At 34.9% G+C, this 16,129-nt stretch overlaps 1 protein-coding gene across 1 annotated transcript; it reads left to right on the forward strand.

Annotated features, from left to right (window-relative positions):
* Positions 1–319: 319 nt before the first annotated feature.
* On the forward strand, positions 320–1,435 carry LOC149209909 (F-box protein At5g49610-like). The gene has a single exon (XM_089398800.1). It carries the CDS (start codon positions 320–322, stop codon positions 1,433–1,435), a length of 1,116 nt encoding a protein of 371 aa, XP_089254926.1.
* Positions 1,436–16,129: the final 14,694 nt, after the last annotated feature.

A 16,129-nucleotide genomic window follows, 5' to 3' on the forward strand; every position in this document is an offset into this window, starting at 1 on the left:
TTCTGACAACATGTTTTTGTAAAAAATGCAGCGTGTTTAACAACACGCCGTCATTTGTTCGTAACAACGCCGTCACTTCTGGTAAAAAATGCAGCGGGTTTAACAACGCCGTCATTTTAAAGCGTGTTCGTATTTTAAGACAACGTAAGGCACAGTACAGTTCGCTCTCAGGGAGGCTTTACAGTACTTTTTAAAGGGAGGGTATTACTATTCTTCGTATGCATTCAGGAATGAGAGATCTTCCATATTTCAATACCTCCATATTTGAAAGATCGCTGCAATATCCGTGGGAGCCAGCGATATCGAAGGTAAAAGCAAGATGGAAATGAAAAAGGAGATATGGAAGAGATTAACACAAGACCTGTTAATGGAGATTTTGGCAAGACTGCCTATGGAAAGCATCGTGAGGTTTCGCGCAGTTTGCAAAACTTGGAAAGAAATGTTTCAATCCTCCGAGTTCAGAGAGTTAGTGGCCACCTCAGCGGTTTCTTCTAGTGAGGCATTTCTCATTGTTCAGAAAAGGGAACAGTTAATTGATTCATCTCAGCGATCGTACGCCAAAAACCTATGGATTGGTATAGAAAGTGGCTACAAATTTCGAAGTCTGTCTTTGGATTTTCTTCCGAGCCCTGTTGTTGTGGTGGCAGGTTGCAAGAACATACTTTGTTGTTGGAATGGAAAAGATGAAATTTACATATGCAATCCTCTCACCCAAACCTGGATAGAACTTCCCCAACGTTTTGAAGATACAGCGTGGGATTTCATTAGTCTAGCTTTTGATACACGCACGGCACGTTGTACCCTTATCATGGGAAGGAATTCTAGAGAACATGTTAGGGAGTTTGACATGTGGAACGCCTTTGACGCCTTTGGGGAAGGACCTTTACCAGAAAGGGACTCTACCTCACAAAATTTTATGGTGGCAGAGATGTATGATTCCAAAACTAATATGTGGACTCAATTAGAAACAACTGTGGGCAATCTAGTTCGACCTCAAGGGGAAGGCATACATTCGAATGGGAGATATTATTGGTTAAATGAATTACCTGACGACGGGGATTGTTTGAGCTTAGTTGCATTCGATGAGCAACAGAAACAATGGAATGTAATCAAGGGGCCACAGAACATAACAGTTGACATCGGCTCACGAATTAGTGGTTGCGAAGGGTGCATAGCTTTAGTTTGTACGGGTCACATGTCTTTATGGGAACTTAGTATAGATGAAGTAGAAGGAGAGAAATGGTCTCCATCTAAAACAGTGGACGTTGAGCACGAATTGAGGAACCTGATGGTTTGCATGGACATGGCAGTGAATCACAGTGGCTGTGCTTTAGTCTTTCTACCCATTACGAATTTTTATGTGTTTTGGAGCGATTATTTTCATTCTCCTATTTCAGTGCGTGCCTTCCAAGTAAACAATATTTTCTGGCCCTAGTATACATAGCGCTGCTTGTTTCAGTCCTGTTACTGCTTTTATTTCTTACATCCGAAGCTCATTTAGATATTTTTATGGGTTTGGAGAATAGTAGTAGATTTTACTGATTTTGTAAATGTTTAGAATCGATTTGCAAGTAGTTCAACTAGTGTTCTACACTTGGTGGGTTTCTAGGACTGCGATGAATGTATGTTTTTGTTGAAACTTTATTAGACTTCTGATCTCATATATCAATATTCGTTATCAACGGTGTCTTGAATCGACACAGCTGGCCATTTTTGTACGAGAGATTAAAATCAGTTTTGCAGTGATCTATTTAATTGGGAGGTTCTTATCTCGTTTGTATCAATTCTCTAGTGTAAACTTATAATTTTAGGTGAAGAAGTTATTTTTGCATTTTGATAATAGAATATCATTATTAAGATTTTAGGTGAAGAAATTATTTTTGCATTTTGATAATAGAATAGCATTATTAAGGCTTTCTGCTTGTTGGAGATGAATGTGGACGGAATTTAACATGAAGTAACGAGTCGCATCCTTGTAGAGCTCGCTTAAAACTGTGAGACACAATAAGATCATACATATGTTTTGTTGGCTGATTTTTAGGCCATGGGCAATCAGGTTTAGTTTTGTGAAATTTTAGGGTTTTTTATGACTGAAATTTCGGTTTCTGAAAAATCCATTGGTATCTTGTTTATGTAATCAAGATTATATTCATTGTACTTGGGAAATGGAGACCATTTTGGCGATATACGTATATAATTTGGTAGATGTTGAGGCTGTAAAGTTGTTTCAATTCAATTTACTCCTATCTTGGTCGAAATTTACTGTACAAATGACATGGCATTGTTGGTGATCATCTCAAAGTGTTTCTGCTTTACCGTATGCTGAAGAATAGTGAATTAAACGAAAGAATTTCTAGACGAGTCACAGGGTTACACCTCCGATGCTTTTAAGAGATGGTATTTAATTTTTAGTTTTTATTTTGTGGGCAATTTTTTTTGAATCTATATTAATTTACCTAGCTTTATTACCTTTGTTTCGGTTTGAAAAATAAAGTTATTTTTGTGTTTAAAGTGCAAAGTAATTTTGTGTTTAAAGTGCAAAGTATCATATTTATGATTTGTCAAAAATATGAGGGAATATGCCATTTATATTTTACTAAAATATGAGGGAATATGCCATTTATATTTTACTAACTGCCAAAAAAAATTAATATTTTTTTTTTATTGATCTGCAATTTACTATCAAATAATTGGGAGTTCACTTTGGTGGATGTTCTGATGTTAAGATATTTATCCTCCACTTTTAAATGCTGAGTATTTGCGCCACTAACTCATCACCTCCAACTTTTCAAATAAATTTGCGATTCCACTTTTTGGCTGCTTCTATTTTATCTTTGCCAACTCCTCATACCATCTCCAGGACTTTACATAAATATGCAATTCTTAAATTTTTATTATTTTAATATAATTAAAAAAATTGTAAGTGCTAGCTAAGAATTGTGCCATGGTTTTGTCAATTTAATGTTTTGTAACTTTAAACAGTGGGAGATAATGGAATTTTTTTGTAAATCTGTGTGAGTTATGAAGTGGTGTTCTAAATTCTTTTTTTATTTTCCTCTTCTTCTGTGAGTTGTAACTGAATAAGAATTTTTATCATCCAATAGATCCCATTACTATATAATGGAATATATTGTGGACTCTGAGCGAGCATAAGCTTGATCTAATAAAATAGTTTTCTTATTGTATTTAATTGTTTGATCTAATAAAATAGTTTTCTTATTGTATTTAATTGTTTAAATTGATATCAGAGGAGAGAAACCACTTCCTAATTGCAGCCATGCACAAACGCATAAATTTAAATAAAAATATTATAGATTATTCAATTTGTTTCCCTGTGTATTTTTCAAATCAACAATACCAAAAAATGATTGTAATTACAATTCATTATACTTGGTATAGAGGGAACGCTTACTGATTTTAATTTTACAAAATATTATTGATTGTTTAAAAAAAAAATCAAAACATTTTCAAATCAAACTATTAAAAAACAGAAAAGAAAGAAAGAATATGTAGCAGAATTACTATATAAAAGAAAGAATGGCAAGTCACATCAGAGAGATGTATCTTCTTTTACCATAGGCATATTGACCCAAGGGGTACTGCTGTAACAAAAAACTTCTCGCTAAAATATATCCAAGTTTCTGATAATTTTTATACTCTGAATCAGAACTAAATTCTCCAAAATATAATTTGGAGGGATTGGGCTAGAGCACTCTGCATGTCTAAGCTTTGCTCCTGGTGGCTTCCCAAGTTTCTGCTGCCCCTGCTGCCTACCTAAAGAAAATCTTCCCCCGGATCAAGGAAGTGAGTAACCTGAGCTAAACTTTTTGGTTTTCGTGGTGCTAGTCCCTAGACCCAAAGCAAGTAGGGGCTGCAGTTGCCGACCTATAATTAACATGTTTTGTGATCCATAAGTCAATCGAGAGAGAAATAAAGTAGTTGCGTGGGAATACCCAAGTCCTCAATAACGAACAGAAGTTCATTACTCATCACTTAGCTCGCAAATAAAAGTCTATGAATAGAATAAGGCCGCTGGACCATAATGAACTACCAGCAAATGACCATAATTTGTGCTAAATAGGGATAGCGTCGCCTAAGAGAATGCATGCTATGTAGCGGGTAGCGTCAGGCAAGTGGACGTGAAATTCACTTGCAGAACAAGCCAATGCAGAAGAAAACAATGGCCATAAACATTTTTTAAATGCTACCTGCCACATCTCGAACTCTCGTGCGGTCTGCCAACAACCCATTTGAAAGAGGCACTACTGAAGCTGGGGTCTATATGGACGCCAGTAATGATGGCTTTTTTCACTCGAAAAATAACATTGATTTAAAGAAAATCAAGTTTACATATAAGAATATTCATGAAAAATTTAATAAACCTCATCACCTATGAGATAGTCCCTCTACCCCCCAAAAAAACATACTCGCGGGGACTCGAGGACATGCCTGGTCCAGTCACAGATCCGAGGGACATACAACAGGAACGCTAGAATCACGGCTATGGCCACGACCGAAGCTGTGAGTCATTGCCTACCTAAAACGCATTGAATTTTTATGAATCATCATAATCTATGATATATCATTAGGGTTAATTAGGGTTAAATGGGTAACACTATGTTTATTTATGGTTAATATGTTAATTACAGTTGACATATTCAACCATAATTAAATTTAGTTCATTAATCTTTTAATGTGTTTTGATAATAAAAACATAATTTATAATTAGTAAATATAGTTAATGTATAATTAGTAATATAGTTAATATATGTCAAATGACAGCATTTTCTATCTTTTATATGTACCAATCAACTTATAAAAATAATTTAATTATATTAATTCCGTTTTATACCTACTAAAAAAATATATTATAATTAATTTGTTAAACTATGGTTGACTTTCCGTTATTTATTTTTGAATAAAAACAATTTTACCATAGTTGTCAAATAGTTAAATATTGAACTAAATATTTATTAAAAGAAAACACCCTCACAGCCGAATATAAAAAAAAAATTAAACCCATCAACTGATCCACTGCCATCATTTATTTATTATTATCGAATTCATTTTTCAATGATATATCAGTGGGGCCTTGGAGCATGAATATTTAATGGCATTATTCACAATTTGACAGACCTGTCATAGTATATCATAATTTGCTACAGGCTTTGCCCCTGTAACCATGTAATTATTTGGTCCGGTTAAGATCTGTATGTCGATGAAACAGCTGGTTTGATCAAATTTATTTTTAGGTCATTTGAATTGGAGTTGTTTTTAATGTGATTTTTGGATTTTTGGAAAATATTGATGTGAAATTTTGATTTGTGTTTTTTTAATTGGTGTTTTTGTAGAAATATTGATGTAAAATTTTGATTTGTGTTTATTTAAATTGATTTTTTGACCAAAAATATTAATATGAAATTTTAATTTGTATTATTTAACAGATCGCAATTGTATAAAATTATCTATCAAACTTATAAAAATTTCCAAAATTTCTAAAAAAAAAACAACTCGATTTAAATTTGTTACATAAATATATTTATTGTATTGATTTAAAACCAAAAAAACAACTCGATTTAAATTTACTACATAAATATATTTATTGTATTGATTTAAAACCATTTTTTTTTAAGAAATATCCTTATTAAAACTGTTCTTATTGGTATCAGAGGAGTATCCATTTCAAAATAATCTCTTTGTATTTTATTTAATTTACGATTTTTAATAAACTTTTATGGCAAATTAAAACAAATTTTCACTAAATCTAAAACATTCAATTAAAACTTTCTCCTCTGAAAATAATTTTATTATAGAAATATTTTGTGATTAGTACGAAGGAGGGACAATCATTAAAATACTTTGACTCTATATTTTATATAGATAATTTCTCCTAGAATAAAAATGATATGTATACATTTAAATCTTAAACATTTCATTTTGTTTTGTATTATTCGATTTTTTTATTAGTTAATTTAGAGAGGATTAAACAAATAAAATTATTTTATATAAAAATTTAAATGGTGTTATTTTTTGTGTTTTTTTGAATGGTAAGGGATATTTCAATTAAAATGTAAATTTTGGTGGTTTATCATAGTGTATCATATTATTGTTTTTAAAGTTATTATTAAATGTGTGGAGTTTTTTTATATAAATTTATTTTTTTAATAAGATTTAGGTTTGTTTTGTGAGAGTAAAAATGATAGATGTTTTTATGAGATTATTATTATTATTTTTAGAAAAGATTAAATAAAAATCTAAATTGTTATATTTGTTGTGTTTTTTAAAGTAAGGGTATATGAATTAAAATGTAAATTTTGGTGGTTTAGTATAGCTTATGATGTTATTGTTTTTAAAGTTTTTATTAAATGTTTGGAGTTTTTTTATATAAATTTAATTTTTTAACAAGATTTTGGTTTGTTTTGATCAAGTTAAAAATGATAAATGTTTTTATGAGATAGATTTTTGTTTTTTTTTGAAGTATATCTTTGCATGTTGATCTTTGTTAAGTCCTAAGTTTTTGGCCAAATGTTGATTTACAATTGTTGGCTCTAAATGAAAGGACTATGAAGTCTAGCTATGGGCTTCACTGTAAACCCTCATGATGAACCATGTTGATTTCTTTGAGGTAAAGATTTGTAAAATTCCTAATAAAAAATTTAGGACCATGAGTTAAAGTTTTTGTTTCTTAATAAAGTTGAGTTTCATAATTTCTTAGGCCAACTGTTTTTAGTAATATGGTGGTTTTTTTATCTTCTTTTGCAACATCAATCATTGAGTAATAAAATTTCAATTCAATAATTCAATATATGTGTTTTTAACATTTTTATATTTTAATAAAATATATATATATATATATATATATATATATATATATTAATCATAAAAATAATTTTTTATTAATAAAATATGTGACTAAAACAACAGCTGAAGTATATCGAAATGAATTAGAAGGAATTTTTTTACAATGGTTTTAAAAAGAAGAGGACAAAATACCGTCCTTCTCTTAGTAAAAGCATAGAGAGATCCAATACCAAATCTACTAAAAATAAAATAAACTTTTTGAGTATAAAAGTAGATTATTAAAAATTGCTTGTATAAGATGATATATAAAAACAAAATATTTTAAAGATGTGACTTAGACCAAATGTTGACTAGATACATGAGAGACAAAAGAGTGTTGGTCATTGGATTTTGAAGAATTTGTTTGCTGATTTTTTCAATTTTTGTTAGAGGAGGGGAGGAAAGTTGATTGTTTTTTAAAATATTTGGATAGAAAGAGGAAATATTGACCATCTTTTCTTCTTCTTGTGTAGGGTCTATTTTATTTTTCTTTAAACTAGAGTTTTTGTCATTTTCTCTAAATAGAATCTCTTCCCCAATGGGTGAATTGATGCCCTATTTGCACTTGATCTAGATGAGATTGGGATTTATCTTTCCTCAAAGATTGTAAAGCTCAATATCTACATTAGGAGGGGGTGTTGAGATATTAATCTCACTGTTTGCTAGGTGTCATCACATTTGATTCTATTGTTTGGTAGGTATCATTGAAATTCAATTTTACTTCAGTTTAGTAGAGTTTGCTACAATCATTTATTGTTGATGTTTTCAATGTAATCTATTTAACTATTTTAAATATTGAGAAAAACAGTCTATACTCCATGATTTCTAGTCATTTTTTATTACAACTCTGGTTTGTTAACTAGTTGACTTTTTTTTTTTTTTTTTTGAATGTTTTGTCTTTTTTATATGGTTTTTGTTTTTGCTTAGAGTTTTGTAAATACTCTTTGCTATTTTTTGGTTTTTGATATGGTTTTTGTTTTTGCTTAGAATTTTGTAAATACTATCTGCTATTTTTTGGTTTTTGGTTTTTTAATAATAAGATAATTTTGTTATTTAGATTTCATTTAAAAATATTAAAATAAATCAAAATAATTGAGATTTATAAATTCTATAATTTAAAATTAAGACACTCACTTTTTAATCAATTTTTCAAAATATTGCAAGGATATGGCATGTCCCACCAAGACAGTGTTTAATGATCTCGTATGGAAATCCATGGAATGCTAATATAATAATTCCACATGGTGATTATTTATATTTGGCAAGAGCTAACCAGCGTGCCATAGGGCATTAAATGCCTGGTTAGCTGAGCCCTTGATATCTCGATACGTGTACGGTGACTTTATCAATAAAAATAATGGATATGTGTTATAGGGATATCGAGAACGTAGTGGCATTTAATGCCCTATGGCAAACTGATTAGCTCCTGCCATCTATATTCACCCAGATTTTGAAATCCACAGCACCCAAAATCCCGCCCATTTTAATAAATTGGATTTGGAATCGATTGTTAAATCTAACCTTAAGCTTCTGATAACATGCTCGTAACAACGCCGTCACTTCTCACAAAATGTTCGTAAAACTTACACCTGGCTTGATAACAACGCCGTCATTTTAAAGGGACGGCTTACAGCGTGTTAGTATTTTAATACCTCACCTTCTAACTATGTCTTCCCAGTGCAGTACACTTTCAAGTGAGGGTTTACATTGTTTTTTAAGGGAGGGTATGATTATTCTTCGTATGCATTCATTCAAGAATGAGAAAGAGATTTTCCATATTTAATATCTCCATCTTTTAAACATTGCTTTTTTCAGTATGAAAAAAATTGCATATTAGATAATAAAAAAATTGATGGATTATGTCAATTGTTTTTGTTTTTCAGAATGTACACAGTAGTATTTCAGATTATCAAATAACTTAAAACCATCCATCTCTTCAAAACTGCTATATATTTAGATATAATCATGCTTCATCAAAACTGCAATATATTTAGATATAATCATGCTTGGTTAAGAAAAGAAGCTTAAGCAATATGATCCATAGAATTGTATGTTCCTTTTAAATCATCATCAGTGCTATCAAAAAAATTGAAAAATATAGCATCTATATAAACAGTTCCAATTATCTACACATACAAGTATGAAATTAACAGTTTTATCACAAAGAAAAATAGATCGAGAATGGCTGATATAAGACGCTGATGTAAGAACTTATCCGGGGAATGTAAAATACACAGAGTGTGATTGTTGCGCCTCCATATAAATGACCATTTGAAATTTACCCATTTCACCCAGAAGACCCTTAAATGAGAGCAAATTCACAATCTTATTATATTCTTTTCCTATGTAATTAATAGGAGGATATCCTATCTATGTCTAGAGGTAGTGAATTCTCCTTAACTGGCCCAAAAGGGAGGGCTGATTTATGGTGGCATTTTCCTTAACATGATCCACTATAATCTTGGAATCACCATATATATGGATCTTTGGGATACTTAAAAAAACTTATAAGCCAAATGATACCCCAAAGCGCCATTGCCTCAGTGTTGTTGTTGGTGCATGTCCTTGCGTTCCAGTATGCCCTGTACTGCAAATCAAGTGACATAACCAGCCATATGCCACAGTCACAAATTTGGTTTTGTGATGCCCCATCGAAGAAGGCGATCGGATATACCATAGGAGGAGCAACACTTTTTCAGCGTCACATGTTTTTGGAGTCTCTTTCGCTGGATAAAGTGCCATTAATAAAATGATCTTATCATATGTAACTCCAAAATCTTCAAAACAATGATCAAAGATACGTTTGTTCCTCCATTTCCATATAGTCCAGGATACAAAGAGAGGAATGTTCCTCCATGCCAATTTTTGCTTCAGCGACCATCTCAAACAATCTGCAACATTTTGAAATTGAAGGTGAGGAAAATCATAATAAGCAACAAGTTTAAACCATACCTTAGAAACAAGTTGACATGTCAGAAATAGATGTGCATTGTTTTTCTCCTCCTGCTTGCAAATAACACATATGCTAGGACCATGCCATTGACGTTTTTGCAGATTCTCCCATGTTAGATTCCTGTTATGGAAAACAAGCCATGTAAAGCAGATGATTTTACATGGGACATGACATTTCCATAAATCATATAGCATCGGATCCGCCACATATCCACCTTCTACCTCACACAGTTTATCATATATGTCTGCAACCACAACGTTTGCAGATTTCATTTTCCCAGACCAAATAACCCTGTCATGATGGACCTCCCTACAAATCCCAATAGCTTTTAAACCATCAATAATGAACAACCATTCATCCACCATTTGCCGTGTTAGCACCAACTGTAATGGAGAGTTCCATATAGGAAAGCGATCACTCCATGTTCAAATCAATTGATTCTAGAACAAATAGTCCTTTCTGAAAAGTACCAGGTGCAATGGTTCAGAGAATTGGCATCCCCCATTTGCTCCATAAATATGATCAAGGCCAATAATCATGGAATGTCCAGATCCCATGTTCCACTTGAGATGATCAAGGAAAATTTTTCCCACTTTTTGAAAGCTTCTCCATATAGCTGAGCCACCTGAAATGCCAATGGAATTTTTACGAAACCAGCGAGTGAAACATTTATTCTTCATATGATTTTGGTGGATAACCCTACTCCATACACCAAATCCGAAGACAGCCTGCGAGAGAGATTTCACCAATAATGCTTTGCCAAACAGTGTAAGGTTCATGATACCCCATCCCCCTCTCATCTTACATAAGGCAATATCGCTAAATTCAGTAAGATGATATTTGTGCTTTCGGTTGCAACTATCCCAAAAAAAGTTTGCCATAATTATGTTTATGTTGTTTATAGTAGCCATTGGAATATGATATAAGTGAGCCCAATAAGTGCCCAATTGAGTTAGCACAGCGTTTGTCAGAGTCACACGACCACCCATGGATAAACAACGAAATTCCTAGTGAGAAATTCTCTTGTAGAACTTATCAACCAACCATTGCCAGTGATTGTTTCTATACCAATTTGGTTTATATGGTAGCCGAGACATTGTATACCATTCATCATTTGATTCGCCTCAACCCCAAACAGATTCTTGATATAGTTGATATCTTCGATATCTCCCATGTCAAAATATAACATAGATTTATGTATATTCATGATTAAGCCAGAAGCATTTTCAAATCTTTTGAAAATATAAAAAAGATGCATCCATGAAATACGATGAATCATGCCCATGATTAGCACGTCATCAACAAAAAAACTATGTGATATTTTGATATTGTGCCCAGTGTCTAGAGCCAGAAATAATCCATCCTCAACCACACGCTTAATCCGCAGACTTAGTCCATCCATAGCTAGAATAAACATTAATGGTGACAATGCACAGCCTTGCTTCAGTCCACGCCCAGCGCGGAAAAATGGGTGGCATACCTATTGATGATTACATCATAATCTATATTCTGAACACATGCCATGATCCATTTTACGCACCTGGGTTGCAGTCATAAGCCTTCATCAGATCCCCCTTCATAATGGCATCATTTTGATGTGAAGTATGAATGGAATGCATACATTCCTATGCGATACCAACAACATCGTGAATTTGATGATCTTGCAAGAACCAATATTGCGCATAAGAAATATACTTTGACAGAATACTGCGCATCTGCCCCGCAATTGTTTTTGAAATGATCTTGTAAATAAGGTTACATAAAGAAATTGGGCGATAGTCATTGAAAGTCTGCGCAGGCTTTCTTTTTGGTATAAGGGCAATATATGTGGAATTAATACGAGGATGAATATGCCCAATACATCAAAAATCCTCCACCATATTTAGGAGATCAGATTTAAAAATCTCGAAGAAGTGCGTGAATATCTCAACTGCCCAGCCGTATGGACCCGGACTCTTGTCTTTCTTAAATGCTTTAAGAACTTCTAGTGTTTCGTATGTTGTAACCTCCTTAAAGAAACAAATATTTGCCTCCTCATCAAACATTTTCGGATACATATCAATAGCCCATAGCATATCGTTCACTTCAACCTCTTCCTTTTGTTTATATGATTTTTGAAAATGTGAAACAACAACTCACATATTCCCTCTTAAGACAAAACTCGAGCACCATCCTCATTTTGAATTTCCCAAATAGAATTTGTGTTACGCCTGTGATTTGCGTAAGGATGAAAAAACTTTATGTTATGATCCCCTTCATTTATCCAGATTTCTCTACTCTTTAGCCTCCAGGGGTTTTCTTGTTCCGCCAATATTTCTTTTTTCTTTTGTTCGAGAGCATTGATACGTGACCGAATTTCATCTGGAATGACTGAGATAACATCCATGGCGTTAATGCATCCAGTGCTATTTGAATATCTTCCAGATCCTTCAACTGTTCCTCTTTTTTTTTTTGCCAAGTTTTTACATTTGCTAATTTCTCCAGAATATTCTCCATAGGGGATGAGCTCAAAACTTGGGCAAATGATAAACAAGAAAGCACAAGATCATTAAACATAGGATCTTCAAGCCAGGTGTGATTAAATTTGAAGGGCATCCCATGTCTCCGCCCACTCGTTTTCCAATGAAGAGTTATCGGCCTATGATCCAATAAAAAACTATTGATAACATCACATTGAACGTTCCCCTTCCGCTCCATCAAGCTCTCATGGACCTATCCAATCTTTTTGCAATGTATGCATCCCCTTTCTGGCCATTATCCTAGGTAGGGACCAGCATCGACGGATAAACATCAATGTAGTTATGCATCAGGAAAGCTTGTCTTATTAATCCTACCATAGGCTCCAATTTACTCAACTCCCCCCAGACTTCATCTAGACCCACAGTACAATTAAGATCCCTAACAATAATAAGTGATGCAAGTTCCATTATGTTAGAAGCAAACAATGCTTCCCAGAAATCATTCCTATTTCTATATAGCCCATAAACATTTAAAATATGAAAACGATCCCGGACGCCACGCAAACGAACATCAATAAGTATACCAGCCGAGCAAGAGAACGCTTTTGCCTGGACCCACAACGAGTTCCATAAAACCACAAAACCACCTGATAGGACAACGACATTCGTGGCTGCAAAATACCATTCATGGAGCATTTTGCGGAAATACGCAACAACATGTGACACAGTGTGCATTGTTTCTTGTAACAATATAATACATGGGCGAACAGATTGAAGGAGGTGTTTTAAAGCCAGGGACTTGTTGGGAGTTCTCAATCCTCTGAGGTTTAGTGAAAGAATGGCAGTCATGAGGCACCTTGTTTGGGCATCTTTTCTCCAAGGGCCCGGGGAGATGGAAGATCAGTAATAGGAACTTCAACAATAAATTTGTCCAGCGGGGAGATAGTATGATTATGTTTAGTACGTCCCCAAAAATGACGACTCCCCTGATTATTTTTACGTCTAACCGTAATATTACCAACCGAGGAAGGACTAATCTGAGGAGAGCAATTTTCAGAAAGCTTATGGATGGTTAATGATCTTAAGTCAAGTGTTTTCCATTGAAGCAGATCGTTTAAATCACTACCAACAGAATTAGTAGGGGAATTTAATGACGTGTGGACCAGGCTCTTTCCAGGACAATGACCCAAGTTAGTTGACTTTCGAGTTGGCACATGAAGGAGAAGGAACCCCCTGTGGCTGGAAAGGAGTTGTACAATTTGGGCCTGCATGAGATCCAAAATACGTCAATCTATCATGTGCAGATGGGGAATGACCAGACGACGAAGGCTGCGAGGTCTTATGAGGCCAACAGGATTCAGGTAGAATAGAAAAATCAGAAGAAAATGGCGATGAGGGAATGTTAATGCAAAGGATTGCATTTCTCGCAGAAGACTGCTCATATGAACAAGAATTATAAGTGATATGATGAATCCCTGTGTGATGGCGCATTCCATTTCCGGGATAGAGTTCAACATCTTGTGAATTTTTTTCAGCACCCACGCATGATTCCAGCGTTTATATCTGCGACCCAATCACCGTGGATAGTTTGCCAAAACATGTCCAATATGATGACAAAGAGAACATTTGAACGGGATGCCCCAATAATCTAATCTTTTAGTGTCCCCCAAATGTAGCCCAATATGATCTGGAAATCCACCTCGATATTCCCTCTTAATAAGGATCCACGCAACCCTTTTGTTAGGTGCGCCAAGGCAACGTGGATCAACATACACGAATTTTCCGATAGCATTTCCAATGTCTTTGAGCGCCTATTTCGTCCATAGTTCAATAGGACATCCAGGTAGTTTGACCCAGATCCAGCTGGTTGTGAGGAGTATTGTTTAAAGAGTTAAAGCCTTTAAACCATGAATGTAATTCCAAAAAGCTTCGAATATCAATCCATGGAAATTTCTTGATCTTAATTAGATCCATCTCACTGAGGAAATGAAAACTGTACCATCCACGGAGCAGTGTTACAACCCTTGGAAGTTATCCCAAAATTGGTTTGCACTTTCCTTTTATCCAATTCCTCGTATCCGCGTCACTCCGCATAGAGAAATGCCAGCGACCTACCAACGCTCTTTTTTGTAAACTAGAAATACGGTCTGATAACTTATCATGGTAAAAAAAACACAGAAGGTGGCGAAAGAGAATTTTTGATGGACTTAATATGATGTCCATTTCTACGATGAAACAATGGATGCATGCCTACCTGTCCATCTTGACCTACATGATCACCAACTAGCTCAAATCCATCACCCAAGGTATTACGCCAATCCTCTGACCCTTGTGGGCCACTTCGGATGTTCCCTAGACCACCCATCCAACTAGAGTCCGTCACCATCATGGCCTGAATAAATGCCTCAAAAAAATCAATGATCCCCTCACAACTACCCCCCAATAATCGTCCGGAATATTCAGCACCAATAAAATTGCCACGCGTGGACAGGAAATGACAGATAGTATGCCAATGAGAGTCAACAAAGAGATCACGAAAAAGTAAATAGGGAATGCACTGGCGACCAAACCTAAGTACCCTTGAGCAAATTCCAAATCCCAAAATAGAAATCACACAATCTAAATTAATGCCACTTAAGGAACACCGACGGAGACATTCCCAAAATCTGGATTTTTATGGGAATGACAAAGAATGTATAGATATGATGTTGGGCATGGATATGATCAGACAGATAATCCCAAAGCGCCTAGGGTGACGAAAAGAAACCACGGCAAATTAATTACAATAGGTGGCAACGTCCAAGCATCAGTAATGAGACCACCAACTCCAGCCGGCAAGGTGACCGGAATCGATCCCGGAAAATCAGGGCAACCAGAGCCGAAACGAGTACCAGAACTAGTTCAGAAACACACAGACACAATACCTAATGCCTCTCACCGTAACACAGACAGTAGCAACCTTTACAAGAAAGCCAGAAATCACCCAGACGAAAACCAAAATAATTGGATGGCCGAGATACAAAGAAAAAATTGGTGCAGTAATGCCAGTTCTGATATGTAGAAAGCAAATTTAGACAGAAAGAAACCCCATCACATGGAGCCAAACAGCGACCAGACAAAATCTCAGAGCCAAAATGCATGTGAACAATATTTTGCTAAGGAGAAATGTGCAATAAATATACGAAAGAGAACAATGATAGCTACTATAAATATCAGAATTATATGAACCAATTCCGAATTCAACAGCCAGAAATATGTTCTATGAACCATATCGACAGTTGAGAACCAAAATAGATATGCATCCCTGAGAGTGAAAGCAACACAATCCAAAATACCTTACGCAATAGACATTTACTAATACAGGCAAAGAAAGAGAGGAAAATATAGCCAGAGCACCAAGCTGAAATGTACAGTCCGAACAAGGAAACCGCCACCCGAGAGAGCCTGCCCAAAGCTGCAATGAAGATAGTAGAACCAAAAGAAACCGGAAAGAGAAAAAAACTCCCTCAAAAGTCCAGAGACCAAATCAGGGAGACTCAAGTAAAAACACCATCAGAACAAGGGGACCGAAAGGAATATCAAGTCCACCCTCCCCGGAGGACACTCTAAGCCCAATGGCCAAGCAAATCAGTTTCTGACCATACCTCACTCACAGTTCTGACCTGAGCGCCAGCAATATCTAAGGGAATAGCAAGATGGAAATGAAAGAGGAGATATGGAAGAGGGTAACACAAGACCTGTTAATGGTGATTTTGGCAAGACTGCCTATGGAAAGCATTGTGAGGTTTCGCGCAGTTTGCAAAAGTTGGAAGGAAATGTTTCAATCCGCGAAGTGCAGAGAGTTGGTGGCCACCTCAGCAGTTTCTTCTAGTGAGGC

This window comes from Pinus tabuliformis, chromosome 1_2 (assembly GCF_031772625.1).
Source record: "Pinus tabuliformis cultivar Carrire ecotype Pingquan chromosome 1_2, CPIR1, whole genome shotgun sequence".
Taxonomy (NCBI): Eukaryota; Viridiplantae; Streptophyta; class Pinopsida; order Pinales; family Pinaceae; genus Pinus; species Pinus tabuliformis.